This window comes from Erythrolamprus reginae, chromosome 5 (genome assembly GCF_031021105.1).
Source record: "Erythrolamprus reginae isolate rEryReg1 chromosome 5, rEryReg1.hap1, whole genome shotgun sequence".
Lineage (NCBI taxonomy): Eukaryota > Metazoa > Chordata > Lepidosauria > Squamata > Dipsadidae > Erythrolamprus > Erythrolamprus reginae.
The window spans coordinates 20,513,330-20,527,694 of record NC_091954.1 but is presented as its reverse complement, the minus strand read 5'-3'; the positions used below and the strand labels follow the sequence as shown (position 1 = coordinate 20,527,694).

The 14,365-nt window shown below is 44.3% G+C and overlaps 1 protein-coding gene across 1 annotated transcript in view; it reads left to right on the top strand.

Annotated features, from left to right (window-relative positions):
* CDH23 (cadherin related 23) overlaps window positions 1-14,365 on the top strand; it is a 726,582-nt gene that overhangs the window by 426,626 nt on the left and 285,591 nt on the right. The window contains exons 15-16 of the mRNA XM_070753910.1: window positions 1,600-1,705; window positions 1,791-1,918. Of these exons, the coding sequence (XP_070610011.1) occupies window positions 1,600-1,705; window positions 1,791-1,918 (234 nt within the window). The remainder of the gene's footprint in view (window positions 1-1,599; window positions 1,706-1,790; window positions 1,919-14,365) is intronic.

The window sequence follows — 14,365 nt, the reverse complement described above, 5'->3', positions numbered from 1 at the left end:
TTAATATTAGATTTGTTCCACTGCTATATTGTTTTTATTACTGTTGTCTTCGGAGAGGGGCGGCATACAAATCTAATAAATAATAATAATAATAATAATAATAATAATAATAATAATAATAATAGCCTCCAGAAACAGTGTTTTCAAAAAAAGTATCTTAAAATGGAAAACTGAGAATGAAATGGGATTAGGCATGTTGTTGTTATTATTACAATTATTTATTAAATGTTAGTCAGCCTGACTTCAGAATGACTGGGAAGCTTACATTAAATAAATAAAAATCCATAATACGCAGAGAGGCTATCCATGTCTGGACACAAATTCCAAGCACGATACAGGAACTTACTCTACTCCAGAATCTGGGAGAAGAGCCAGGTTTTCGGCGTATTTCATGTTGCCTGATTTGCAAGGCTCTTTTCACTTCTTTAGATGGTTGACTCAGCCTTCCATCCTTCCGAGGTGGGTAAAATGAGGACCCAGATGAGGACCCAGTATGCTGACTTTGTAACCACTTAGAGAGGGCTTTAAATAGGCATGAAATTCTCCCGGTTTGCTCATGCCTGTCAGTCGTCGAAGAACCAGTCATGAAGGGAGCGAGAGGCTCCACCTGCCCGGATGCCACCCGGATGCCGCCATTTGGGTTCTTTTGCCCTCTGCGCATGTGCGGAACACTTTGCGCATGCACAGAGGGTAAAAGAATGCAAATGGCAGCGTCTAGGCAGATGGGTGGAGCCTCTCGCTCCCTTTGTGATCGGCTTCCGATGACTGACAGGTACGAGCAAATGACTGACAGGCTCGAGTGAACTGGGAGCATTTCACCCCTGTTTAGAACCCTCTCTAGGCAGTTTACAGAGTAAGCATATTGGCCTCAACATTTTGACTCTTCATTTTGTGTAAAGCACTGTAAATCAGTATATAAGTCTAATTGTTATTGCTATTGCTTAGGCCAGTGTTTCCCAACCTTGGCAACTTGAAGATATCTGGACTTCAACTCCCAGAATTCCCCAGCCAGCATTTGCTGGCTGGGGAATTCTGGGAGTTGAAGTCCAAATATCTTCAAGTTGCCAAGGTTGGGAAACACTGGCTTAGGCAACAGATTTTTTAAAAAAGCTGGAGCTTTAGACATGTATTCATGGTCACTGTCTTATATTTTAAACACACATAGAGAGAGAGACACACGCAAACATCATGGATCTGATTTAGGAATATATGACTTAGGTTTTTGGAACTACAATAACTTTTGCAGATGTGTTTTGATATTATGGGAAAAGGAAATACCACATCAGCCTGCTCTTCGTCTTAGAGGTATGCACGGCTTTATGCCTCCAGGTGCTTCAAAGCACTTTGGATGTCATCAAATTGTCCTACTTTTTATGTCTCATTTGAACTCCTCCTGGATTTTTTAAAAAGTTTTATTTAATTTCTATCCTGCTTTTTCACCTGTGGTCAATGTAAGGTGTCGTGCATACCTAATGCTCCTAATTTTTCCCATGGTAGTTGGGTTGTGGTGAGAGAGAGAGCAATTGACCCAAAGTGTCCCAAATGGTTTTCATTGTCGAGAAAAACGTTTCAATGTATATTCCTTCTGATTTAATCTAGGCTTCGGATGAAGATTCCTCTCCAAACAACCAGATTGCTTATAGTATCGTGTATGCTTCTGCATTCAAAAGTTACTTTGACATTTCCTTGTCTGAAGGTTATGGAGGTGAGTGTGCAGCATATTGTTCTGATTTCCTCCTTGTCTTGTGCTTAGTGCTGTAATTTCCCACACTGCTTTCTTGCGTTTTCAGTGATAAGTGTCATCCGCCCTCTGGATTATGAACAAGTTGCCAATGGTGTCATTTACTTGATTGTAATGGCCAAGGATGCAGGCATCCCAGCCCTCAACAGCACTGTCCCCATCACCATTGAAGTGTTTGTAAGTACCACTACTGCCTTTCCGTTCTACCAGCTAAAACTGAACAAATGAATCTCTGCTCTTTCTTTTCCTATTCTACTCAATTAGAACGGTGTGACTATTTTTTCGACTCAGAACAGTTTGTTAAGAAGGGGGGACACAATTGAAACATTTAAATACAGTGTGTTAAAGGGTTAAATAAGGTTCAGGAGGGAAGTGTTTTTAATAGGAAAGTGAACACAAGAACAAGGGGGCACAATCTGAGGTTAGTTGGGGAGAAGATCAGAAGCAATGTGAGAAAATATTATTGTACTGAAAGAGTAGTGGATGCTTGGAACAAACTTCCAGCAGACGTGGTTGGTAAATCCACAGTAACTGAATTTAAACATGCCTGGGATAAACATATATCCCTCCTAAGATAAAATACAGGAAAAAGTATAAGGGCAGACTAGATGGACCATGAGGTCTTTTTCTGCCATCAATCTTCTATGTTTCTATGTTTCTAAGTGTTGATTGACTGATTGACTGATTGATTGATTGATTAGAAAAGAAGAATCTACAAACTATGTCAGGAGTGAAGTAATTTTTGGTGGCAGGGAGCCAATTTTTCAAATAGTTTTATGTGGATTGAGGCTTGACTCAGTAGGTCTGTTATAGTAATCTCACATACTGGATTTTCTGCTTCTGTTTTTTGTTCTCTTTCTTTATCGGGATGTGTCATGGTGCGCCCATGCACATGCCAAGTCTATTGAAGGGTTAAAGTGTCTAGTCTTTCGTTTTCTGACAAAAAAGTGATCTTTTGGCAATATAATTTTATGAATTGCTTGAAGGATGAAAGAAAAAGGGAACCCCACATATTTTATTTTACATATTTATATACTGTACTTACATACTGTGTTCTGTCGGGCTCTCTGGTAGAATCCTCCCAAAAATTCAGAGGTACAAATTTCAGACACACACACGTTTGAAAATTCAAAACAATGTTCTTTATAATTAAACCAAGCCCTCTTTTGGTATAGCAAAGAGCACTCGTCTCCAAACAAACGGGTAATTTGTACAAGTCCCTTATCAGTTCTGTGATACTTAGCTTGCAGCTGTGAGGCAATTCACAGTCCTTCTTCTTTCACAAAGTGAAACACACTTTGCTCTGGTTTAGTTTTAAAGTGGGGAAAAATCAGCACACAAAAAGTCAAAGTCAGTAAAGCAGTCACGAAACACAATGATCAGATAATCGTCCACAATGGCCAAACCCACACGCTGCTCTTTATAGCAGCCTCACTAATTACCACAGCCCCACCCAACCACAGGTGGCCTCATTTTCTTTGATAATAATCTCTCCGTTGTTGTTGCCTATGCATCGCTCTCCGCATGTGTGGCTGTATCATTAACTCTTGTTCTGAATCCAAGGAGGAGCTACATAATTGATCTCCTTCTGAGCTGTCTGCCCCACTCTCCTCCTCCCTGTCACTCATGTCTTCTTGGTCAGAGGAGCCTTCATCAGCAGATTCCACCGGGGGCAAACAGGCCTGCAGCATGTGGATGTCTCCCCCACATCCACGTCCTTGGGGCAGGAGCAGGGCCAGAGCTAACCACAACACATATGTATATACTGTACTTACATATACTGTATATACTGTTGATATGAGATAATGATCCTTTCTTTGTTCAAAATTGAAGGACACTAGTGTCTTAGGTCACTAGAATTCGTCATACTCTAGAGTCTAGACCAGTGATGACGAACCTTTTTTCCCCTCAGGTTCCGAAAGTATGTGCACACACACTATCGCGCCTGCATGAGTGCCCACACCATAATTCAATGCCCGGGGAGGGTGAAAATTGCCTCCCCTGCCCACCCATGGGCCCTCTGGAGGCCAGAAACAGTCCGACTCTCAACTTCCGGTGGGCCTGGTAGGTAAAAACACCCTCCCCCATCCCCCCGGAGGCCCTCCAGAAGCCAAAAACGCCCTCCCAGAGCCAAAAACGCCCTCCCAGAGCCAAAAATGCCCTCCCAGATCCATGTGAGCCAAAAATCAGCTGGCTGGGGCACACATATGTGCTGGAGCTGAGCTAGGGCAACAGCTCATGTGCCGGCAGATATGGCTCTGCGTGCCACCTGTTACACCCGTGCCATAGGTTCGCCATCACTGCTCTAGACTGCTTATCTACAAGCGTCCTCTCATTGGTCATTTGTGTATTCAACACATAAAGTGGTATCCCTGCCCACAGCCCATGATGGAGTGGTTCATAGCTACAGAGAACTTGGGGGTAGGGGACATACCATAATCACATATCCTACTAGGTGAAATTCCTCTCTCTCTGCTCTCAGGAAGCAATAACTACGGTACCTTTAATTTATCTATCTATCACCTTCAACATTAGGAATGCCTGTTACTTGACTTGGGTTTATTTATTTTTTATTTTATTTATTTTTATTTATTTATTCTCTTGTCCTATACACAATACATATGGAAGAGAATAGACATGAAGTAATATATATAAAGATAATATGTAAAAATAGAGGAGAAGATATATGAAAGGAAGAAAATATATATGATATATGAGATAAAGGAAAGACAATTGGACAGGGGATGAAAGGCACACTAGTGCACTTATGTACGCCCCTTACTGGCCTCTTGGGAACTTGGAGAGGTCAATCGTGGATAGATTAAGGGAGAAATGTTGGGGATTAGGGGTTGACACTATTGAGCCCGGTAATGAGTTCCATGCTTCGACAACTCGATTGTTAAAGTCATATTTTTTACAGTCAAGTTTGGAGCGGTTAATATTAAGTTTGAATCTGTTGCGTGCTCTTGTGTTGTTGTGGTTGAAGCTGAAGTAGTCATTGACTGGTAGGACGTTGCAGCATATGATCTTGTGGGTAATGGAAGATCCATGACAAACTTGGTTAGAATAAGGAGTCTGACAGAAAAAGAACATGCAGATATATTCATGCTTATAGGCCATATAAAGTCAGAGGTATCGAACTAAAGGCTTACGGGCCAAATGCGGCCCACAGGGTGGTGAAATCTGGCTTGTGGGGCTGGAAATATCAATGGACTGGCTGGCGGTCCCTCTGCAGCCAAAAAATTCTAAGTTTTTCCCTACTGGTTCTGTGGTGGGCATGGCAGGGGAAGAATACTGCAAAATCTCCATTCCCACCCCACTCTGGGGCCAGCCAGAGGTGGTATTTGCCCGTTCTCTGAACTACTCCAAACTTTCCGCTCGCATGCGCTACTTCTGCATGCGTACAGAAGGGTCCTGGGCGGGTGGGCAGAACTTCCCACCACCACCACTACCGGTTCTGAGAACCGGGCTGAACCAGAAACAACCCACTGCTGGTGCACTGTTAGAAAACCTGAAGGCTCAGAGCATCCTGGAAAAGGTCTATCTGTATCCTAAAAGAGGCCACAAATGAAGACTGTCTTGATGGCTCATAATCAATGAATTGTTCTGTGCTTTATGGCAAGACCCATTACATGCATGGTTCTGATCCTCCGGGTAATTGCAAGACATTTGAGAGCATACAGAGAATTAGCTTTGAAAATCTTTTAGAACTCATAGATGATAACTTGGATAAGGCAAAAGAGCAACATTACTATGAAATACACGAGCTTACTACCTTAATGCAAAGCTTCCTAGTCATACTAATTTGAAAGCAGTACTTGTGATCCTTATAGACATTCAAAACAACAACAACAACATAATAATAATAATAATAATAATAATAATAATAATAATAATAAATTTATTGTCATTGTCAAAACAACGAATTGTCGTTGGCAACGAAAGTCGTGTGACACCCAGAGACCAGTCCCACCATACATAGAATCAGAATGGTAAATTTAAAAATAGAATAAAAAATAGAATAAAATGTCCCACCCACTACAAATTCCCCACCCTGAACCACTCAACCATCTACATGATAAACCGAGTAATATTGTCCAACGGTTCACTAATGGTGACCCTTTAGTTCGTTGTTAAGTGCGAATATAGTTCTGGGATAAAAAATATTCAGGAAATGTGTGGTCCGAGTTCTAGTTGTTCTGTATCTTCTGCCAGAAGGCAACAGTTCAAAGAGATTGTAAGCAGGATGAGAAGAGTCTTTGAGAATGGTATGCACCTTCCTAGAACAGCGAGATGTGAAGATGTCATCCAGGGTGGGTAGCTGGAAGCCAATGATGTTCTGGGCAGTTTTAATAATTCTCTGTAGAGCTTTTTTGTTCACTACATATATGCAATCATATACAGTACCCTCCCTTTTTATGACTCTATAGTCCTAGACTGGAGCTGAGCATTTACTGACCGGACATCCTTCTTAACACCTACATGGGGTTCACAGCAGAATTTTTTTCTTTGTGTCCTGGGAGAGAAACATTTGCTGCTATCTAGGATTAAACTCTCAACATTCTGAGTGGGAAGCGAGTGTCTTAAATACTATACCACCACACCATTCATGCATCCCTATACAGTATTTGGGGGGGAAATTGCTCTGCACATCTTTTATATATTTTAATTAATTGGATTGTTGTGACTGTTTTACTTGTTGTGAGCCGCCCCGAGTCTTCGGAGAGGGGCGGCATACAAGTCCAACTAATAAATAAATAAATAAAATCTTTGTCCCAAATCCTTAATACCCCTGTCTTCACAGAAGTACTAGTTATTCAGGTATATTTTAAACACTGCTTCAAATCAAATTTATTACAGTCAAAGACCAGAATCCAAAACAAATAAAAAAACTCAATGAATATCCAGTTAAAAATTCTAGAATAAAATAATAAATAACAGATAAAATCTATATTAAAATCACAATTTGGCACATTACTACATATTACTGTAACGATCTATAAACTGTGAGGCCCGTAAGTCATTAAATACTAAAATGCAAAGAAACAGTAATGCAATAAGGTTTGCCACATTTAGCTGTGTAAAATAGCTATGGTGGATTAATCACATTTCCAATGAATCCCCAATGCTGCTGTGCACAATTTAGCCACTTGCACGGTAGTCACAGTCTGTTCATCCTTAAGCAACCACTGGAGATAAGCCATGTCAGAATGGCCAGTATACCTATTGATTATTGGGAGGATCTATTGTTTTCAAATATCTCTATAAAAAGACCATCAAAGGAGTAGGTGCCCAACTCTCCTGAGCTACAGGAGTAAAGTTTTTCAGATAATGGTATCTTTTTATACTTACCATATAAGACGGCCAATGGATGTTCATGGCACCATGCAAGCAAAAATGCTTTCTGGTAGTTTGCCAAACCTTGCCATCCTTGGAGTGAATGTTTTGCTTCTTTATATATGTTGTGGTTGGCTCTGGCCCAGCTCCTGCCCCAGGGAATGGGGAGGTGGATGCAGGGGAAAATTCAACATGTCACAGGCCTGTGTTATTGCCGACAGAATCAGTTCAGAGTTTAGTTTCCTCGGACGAAGAAGAAGGTGGGAGTGACTCGGCAGAGGGGGGCTTGGCACACAACCAAGGCAGTCAATCTCCCTTATCTTCCATTGATTCGGATGAAGACGTTTTGGACCCACGCAAGCACAGAATTATGCGTAGAAGAGACCAAGTAAGAACATATTACAGGAAATAAGGGAGGCCACCTGTGTTTGGGTGGGGCTCCAGTAATTAGGACTGCTGCTATAAATAGCAGCATGTGGGTTTGGCCATTGTGGAAGAATATCTGATCGGAGTTCGTTAGGAATCCTGTGTCTTCTGGACTTTGTTGCTTTTTCACGCCTTGGAAAACAAAGCAGAGCAACGTGTGTGTGTGTGTGTGTGTGTGTGTGTGTGTGTGTGTCACTTCGTTGGAAGAAGAAGGGGTGTGAAGTTTCTTCACAGATGCTAGCTAAGTACTTAACGACTGCTTAAGGGTAATTGTACAGACTACTCGGATCCGGTTCCGGTTGGAGGCAGAGGAGGTGGGGATACGCTGCTCCGTCGGACTACGGTGGTTAACATCAAAATATAGGAGATAAAAGCAATTTAATCACGACCTAGTCTCACAGACCTAGAAGGTGAGCACCCGCTTTCCAAGAGGACCCTCTTTTTGCTGCCCCGTGCTATATTCCTTGCTCCCAGAGTCTGTGGTCTGGCTAGCTGGGCTCCGAAATATGGCGACCACAAAACAGCGCTGAGTTGCTTGTTTTTGCACCGGCGCTGCAGCGTGTTGTTCACTGCCTACAACGTACTGCTTCCTGCCTCTGCTTACCACTACCTATTTTGGGAGGACAGAGGAGAACTTGAAATCCCAAAAGGAGTCGGCTCATCCCAGCTCAGGGGGTCCTTGTTGCCCTCCTGCTCCGCGGCGTTTCCGTTACCCCCTCCCTGCTCCGCGGCGTTTATTTTGCAACATCCTGGCCGCAGCGACTTTGTCGAGGATAGGGGGGCTTAGAGCTTCAGAAGGAACCCTGTGCCCAGCCTGTGCCTTGCCTAGGAAGATCCCGTTGCCCCCGGCTCCGCAGCGTCTGCTTTAGACTGTCCAATAATTTTAATTAAAAAAAATATATAGAATTAAATTTAATGACAATGTATTTTGCAAGTGTGGTATTTCTGCTAAGATCTGGAAACAGTTAGAGGTTTTTTTTAATATTCTGTATTAGTTAGACTTCTATGATAAGCGGAGCAATGGTAGCTCCTTAAATGTTAAATGTTGTATGTTTTTGTCTGTCCTTTTTGAAAACAATAAAAAATATTTTTTTAAAAAATAGACTGTCATCGCCGGAATTTGCGGAGGAATCAGCTGGGGCGCGGAAAATGGTGGCCGCCAATTAGATCAAAACTATCTGCAGCCCTTTCTCTCTTTTCCTCACTGAGTTACGAGCTTCAGAGACTGAGAGCTTCAGAGACTGAGATGCTGAGCTGAGCTATCGAGCCAGCCAAATTGAAACAGCCAGACCCACCAGACACACTAAACGATCCTGAGACGCGGGAACACCGAATGGTGGGGGTGTTTGGCGTCAAAAGATCAGCCAGGTGGGGAGCTGCAGGAGGAGGAGAGAGAGGAGACAGAGGGCTAGAGGGCTATGGGAAAACAAAGAGACCAAGGAGGAGAGTACCATTATGACCATCAAAGGAGCATACTGGGGCTGCATGGAGGTCTGGAATGCCATTTTGGCTATTGCTGGGAATACAACAGACTGGACATGTTAATTTATGAGATCTATAGAAATGAGACTCTGCTGCAAAACTACTGGGAATCAACGGAGGGCCGACCAGTGCGGTCTGGAGGCACTGTAAGAGTGGATGGGACAAGAGAGAAGGAAGATCTGAAATCATTGACACTAAGGAGTCTGAGAGACAGGGAAATTAATTTAATAACCAGCATACTCGGGATAAGGACATTCTACCGCCCCTTCTCTGAGGAGTGGGGGAGATATAGAATGACTCTTGACTCTGAGCAAATTGTGACTTTACCATCTGAGACCTTGGTGCTGTTGTTATTTGTTGCTGACTGGGTTCACTTTAATCAACTGAATTGCTACATTATTACCTATATTTTATATAGTCTATATTTTCTATTTGTATTTATTTCTTTTTATTAGTATTTTAACCTTCAGTATTTTAATTATAAATTGATTCATATTTTAACTAAATTATTGGGGGGGGGTTTAGTGATGGATAACTGGGGTGGGCATAGGGTGTATGGAGCAAACGATTGGTATGGATGGGACGGATGGGATGGGTGGGGTCATAGTATGGGTGAGATGAATGGGAGTGATGTAAATAATACACTTGGCCAACCTGGCGCTGGAGAGGCAGGAGGGGGAGGGGCAGCTATCTCTGGGGTGACAGAGGGTCAGGATATCTCAGTGCTGCTGGGGAGAGGCAGATATGGCGGGAGCCACGGAGCTAGCCGTTCCAGGGGAAGGAGGGATCGTTGCTTAATAACGATCCCTTGTTCCGGCTCCGTGAGCTCAACCCAGAATACTGGTGATGAGTGTAAGTCTGGCCCTGGGCTCAGGTTGCTGCTGCTTAATGCCAGGTCGGTGGTAAATAAAGCTCTCCTCATCCGGGATTTGATCCTGGATGAGGAGGCCGACCTGGCATGTGTAACTGAAACCTGGCTGGGCCCAGAGGGAGGAGTTCCTCTCTCTGAAATTTGCCCAGCCAGGTTTCAGATATGGCACCAACCTCGACCCCGGGGAAGGGGGGGAGGAGTGGCTATTATAGCCAGGGAGAGCCTTTGCCTGCGTCGACTCGTTGCTCCGGAGATTGCGGGTTGCGAGTCCCTCCTGGTGAAGTTGGATTTAGGGGTTCAGGTGGGCTTGTTTCTCACGTACCTGCCTCCCAGCTGCGTGGCACAAGCCCTGCCTGTGCTGCTCGAGGAGGTAGCCGGGCTGGCGGTGGGGTTCCCTAGACTTATTGTCTTGGGGGACCTCAACCTGCCGTCACTCGGCGAATCCTCTGGACTGGCACAGGAGTTCATGGACACCATGACAGCCATGGACCTGACCCAAGTAGTTCAGGGTCCGACTCATGAGGGGGGGCACTCACCCGACATGGTATTCCTCTCTGAGCAACTGAGTAATGGTCTGAGACTAAGGGGCTTAGAAGTGTTGCCTTTGTCATGGTCAGACCATTTTCTACTGCGGCTCGACTTCCTGGCTCCAATCCTCCCCCGCAGGGAGGCGGAACCAATTAAGATGTTCCGCCCCAGACGCCTGATGGATCCAGATGGTTTTCAGAAGGCGCTTGGGGTTCTTCCAGATACACTCGTCCACAGTTCGGCAGAGTCTCTGGCTGAGGCCTGGAACAAGGCTGCAGCGGAGGCCCTTGACCGAATTGCGCCACTGCGACCTCTCCGTGGCGCTAGACCCCGTAGAGCTCCATGGTTCAACGAGGAGCTCCGGGAGTTGAAGCGCCAGAAGAGACGTCTAGAGAAGCGATGGAGGAAGAGTAAGTCCGAATCCGATCGAACACTTGTAAGAGCACATGTTAAGACTTACAAAGTGGCGCTCAAGGCGGCAAGATGCGCGTATCATGCCGCCTTGATTGCATCAGCGGAATCCCGCCCGGCCGCTCTGTTTAGGGTAACCCGCTCCCTTCTTAATCAGGGGGGAGTTGGGGAGCCCTTACAGAGTAGTGCCGAGGACTTTAACACGTTTTTCGCTGATAAAATCGCTCGGATCCGGGCGGACCTCGACTCCAATTGTAAAACAGAGTCGACTGACAACGAGTCAGTCGAGGTGACTGGGGCTAAACGTCTTTGTCCATCTGTCTGGGAGGAGTTTGACTTGGTGACACTTGATGAAGTGGACAAGGCCATTGGAGCTGTGAGTTCCGCCACCTGTTCACTGGATCCGTGTCCCTCTTGGTTGGTTTCGGCCGGTCGAGAGGTGACACGGAGCTGGGCCCAGGAGATTGTCAACGCCTCCTTGGGGAGGGGGTCCTTTCCGGCCCTTTATAAGGAGGCACCTGTGCGCCCCCTCCTCAAGAAACCTTCCCTGGACCCAGCCGTGCTTAATAACTACCGTCCAGTCTCCAACCTTCCCTTTATGGGGAAGGTTGTTGAGAAGGTGGTGGCACTCCAACTCCAGCGGTCCTTGGAAGAAGCCGATTATCTAGGTCCTCAGCAGTCTGGATTCAGGCCCGGCTACAGCACGGAAACTGCTTTGGTCACGTTGATGGATGATTTCTGGCGGGCCCGGGACAGGGGCTTGTCCTCTGTCCTGGTGCTCCTTGACCTCTCAGCGGCTTTCGATACCATCGACCATGGTATCCTTCTGCGCCGGCTGGAGGGGTTGGGAGTGAGGGGCACTGTCCTTCAGTGGTTCTCCTCCTACCTCTCCGGTCGGTCGCAGTCGGTGTTAGTGTGGGGTCAGAGGTCGACCTCTAGGTTTCTGCCTTGTGGGGTGCCTCAGGGGTCGGTCCTCTCCCCCCTGCTATTTAACATCTACATGAAACCGCTGGGTGAGATCATCCAAGGGCATGGGGTGAGGTATCATCAATATGCCGATGATACCCAGTTATACATCTCCACCCCATGTCCAGTCAGCGAAGCAGTGGAAGTGATGTGCCGGTGCCTGGAGGCTGTTGGGGCCTGGATAGAAACATAGAAACATAGAAGACTGACGGCAGAAAAAGACCCCATGGTCCATCTAGTCTGCCCTTTTACTATTTCCTGTATTTTATCTTACAATGGATATATGTTTATCCCAGGCATGTTTAAATTCGGTTACTGTGGATTTACCAACCACGTCTGCTGGAAGTTTGTTCCAAGGATCTACTACTCTTTCAGTAAAATAATACTTTCTCATGTTGCCTTTGATCTTTCCCCCAACTAACTTCAGATTGTGTCCCCTTGTTCTTGTGTTCACTTTCCTGTTAAAAACACCTCCCTCCTGAACCCTATTTAACCCTTTAACATATTTAAATGTTTCGATCATGTCCCCCCTTTTCCTTCTGTCTTCCAGACTATACAGATTGAGTTCATTAAGTCTTTCCTGATACGTTTTATACTTCAGACCTTCCACCATTCTTGTAGCCCGTCTTTGTACCCGTTCAATTTTGTCAATATCTTTTTGTAGGTGAGGTCTCCAGAACTGAACACAGTACTCCAAATGTGGTCTCACCAGCACTCTATATAAGGGGATCACAATCTCCCTCTTCCTGCTTGTTATACCTCTAGCTATGCAGCCAAGCATCCTACTTGCCTTTCCTACTGCCCGACCACACTGCTCACCCATTTTGAGACTGTCAGAAATCACTACCCCTAAATCCTTCTCTTCTGAAGTTTTTGCTAACACAGAACTGCCAATGCAATACTCAGATTTAGGATTCCTTTTCCCCAAGTGCATTATTTTACATTTGGAAACATTAAACTGCAGTCTCCATTGCTTTGACCATTTATCTAGTAACGCTAAATCATTTACCATATTACAGACCCCTCCAGGAATATCAACCCTATTGCACACTTTAGAGTCATCGGCAAATAGGCAAACCTTCCCTACCAAACCTTCCCCTATGTCACTCACAAACATATTAAAAAGAATAGGACCCAGAACAGACCCTTGTGGCACACCGCTTGTAACCTGTCTCTGCTCAGAATACTCGCCATTAACAATAACTCTCTGATGTCTATGCTTCAGCCAGCTTGAAATCCACTGAACTATCCAGGGATTAAGTCCAATCTTCACTAATTTATCTATCAGCTCTTTATGTGGAACCGTATCAAAGGCTTTGCTGAAGTCCAGATAGGCAATATCCACGGCACCACCTTGATCCAACACCTTTGTGACATAGTCAAAGAACTCAATGAGATTAGTCTGACACGATTTGCCTTCAGTAAAGCCATGCTGATTTGGGTCCAATAAGTTATTGTTTTTTAGATGCTGATTTATCCTCTTTTTGAGTAGAGTCTCCATCATTTTAACTACAACTGATGTCAAGCTAACTGGCCTGTAGTTTCCAGCTTCTTCTCTACTGCCCTTCTTGTGGATAGGCACAACACTGGCCATTCTCCAATCCTCAGGAACATCTCCTGTTAACAGGGATTGGTTAAATAAATCAGTCAGGGGGGTAGCAATGACAGATCTGAGTTCTTTAAGAACTCTGGGATGGATGCCATCTGGACCCATTGCCTTATTTATCTTTAATCTTTCAAGTTCTTCTAAGACATCGGCTTCTAAGATCACTGGAGCTGAATCCGTACAGCTGGAAGCAATGCTATATCCCTCTATAGTATTATTTTGTAAGGTGTCCTTTGAGAAAACTGAACAGAAGTAGCTATTGAAATGGTCAGCGATCTCCTTATTCCCATTAATGCATGTATTATTCCCGGTACTAAGCTTTGTGATGCTGCAGTTTTTCTTCTTCCTATCACTAATATATCTGAAGAAGGTTTTATCCCCCTTCTTTACAGATTTTGCTATTTCTTCCTCTTTTGAGGCTTTAGCAGCATATATTATCTGTTTCGCCTCCTTCTGTCTCATTTTATACACCTCTCTATCAGCTATACTTCCAGACTCTTTATACCTCCTATAGGCAGCCTTTTTTTCATTGACTATAGCCCTTACATCATTGCTAAACCATAGCGGTTTCTTCTTCCTTTTACCTTTAGTTACTTGCTTTACATAAAGTCTTGTGGCTTTTAAGATGGCCTTTTTTAATACAGTCCACTGGGTGCTCGCTCCTGCCATTTTATCCCTCCCCTTTAATTCATTATTTAAATATTCCCCCATTGCATTAAAATTTGTTTTTCTGAAATCCAATACTTTGGTTGCAGTATAGGATTGCTCACAATCAGTTTTTACATCAAACCACAAACATAGATGGTCGCTGCAACCTAAATTTTCTCCCACCTTGACCTCTGAAACCCGATTCCCATTTGTAAAAACTAAATCTAGAATATTCTCCCCTCTAGTTGGTGTCTTAACTAGCTGTGCCATAGCTGCTCCTGTAAAGGCCTCTACTATATTCTTACTTTTGCATGTAAGGGCACTGGGGATATTCCAGTCAACATCAGGC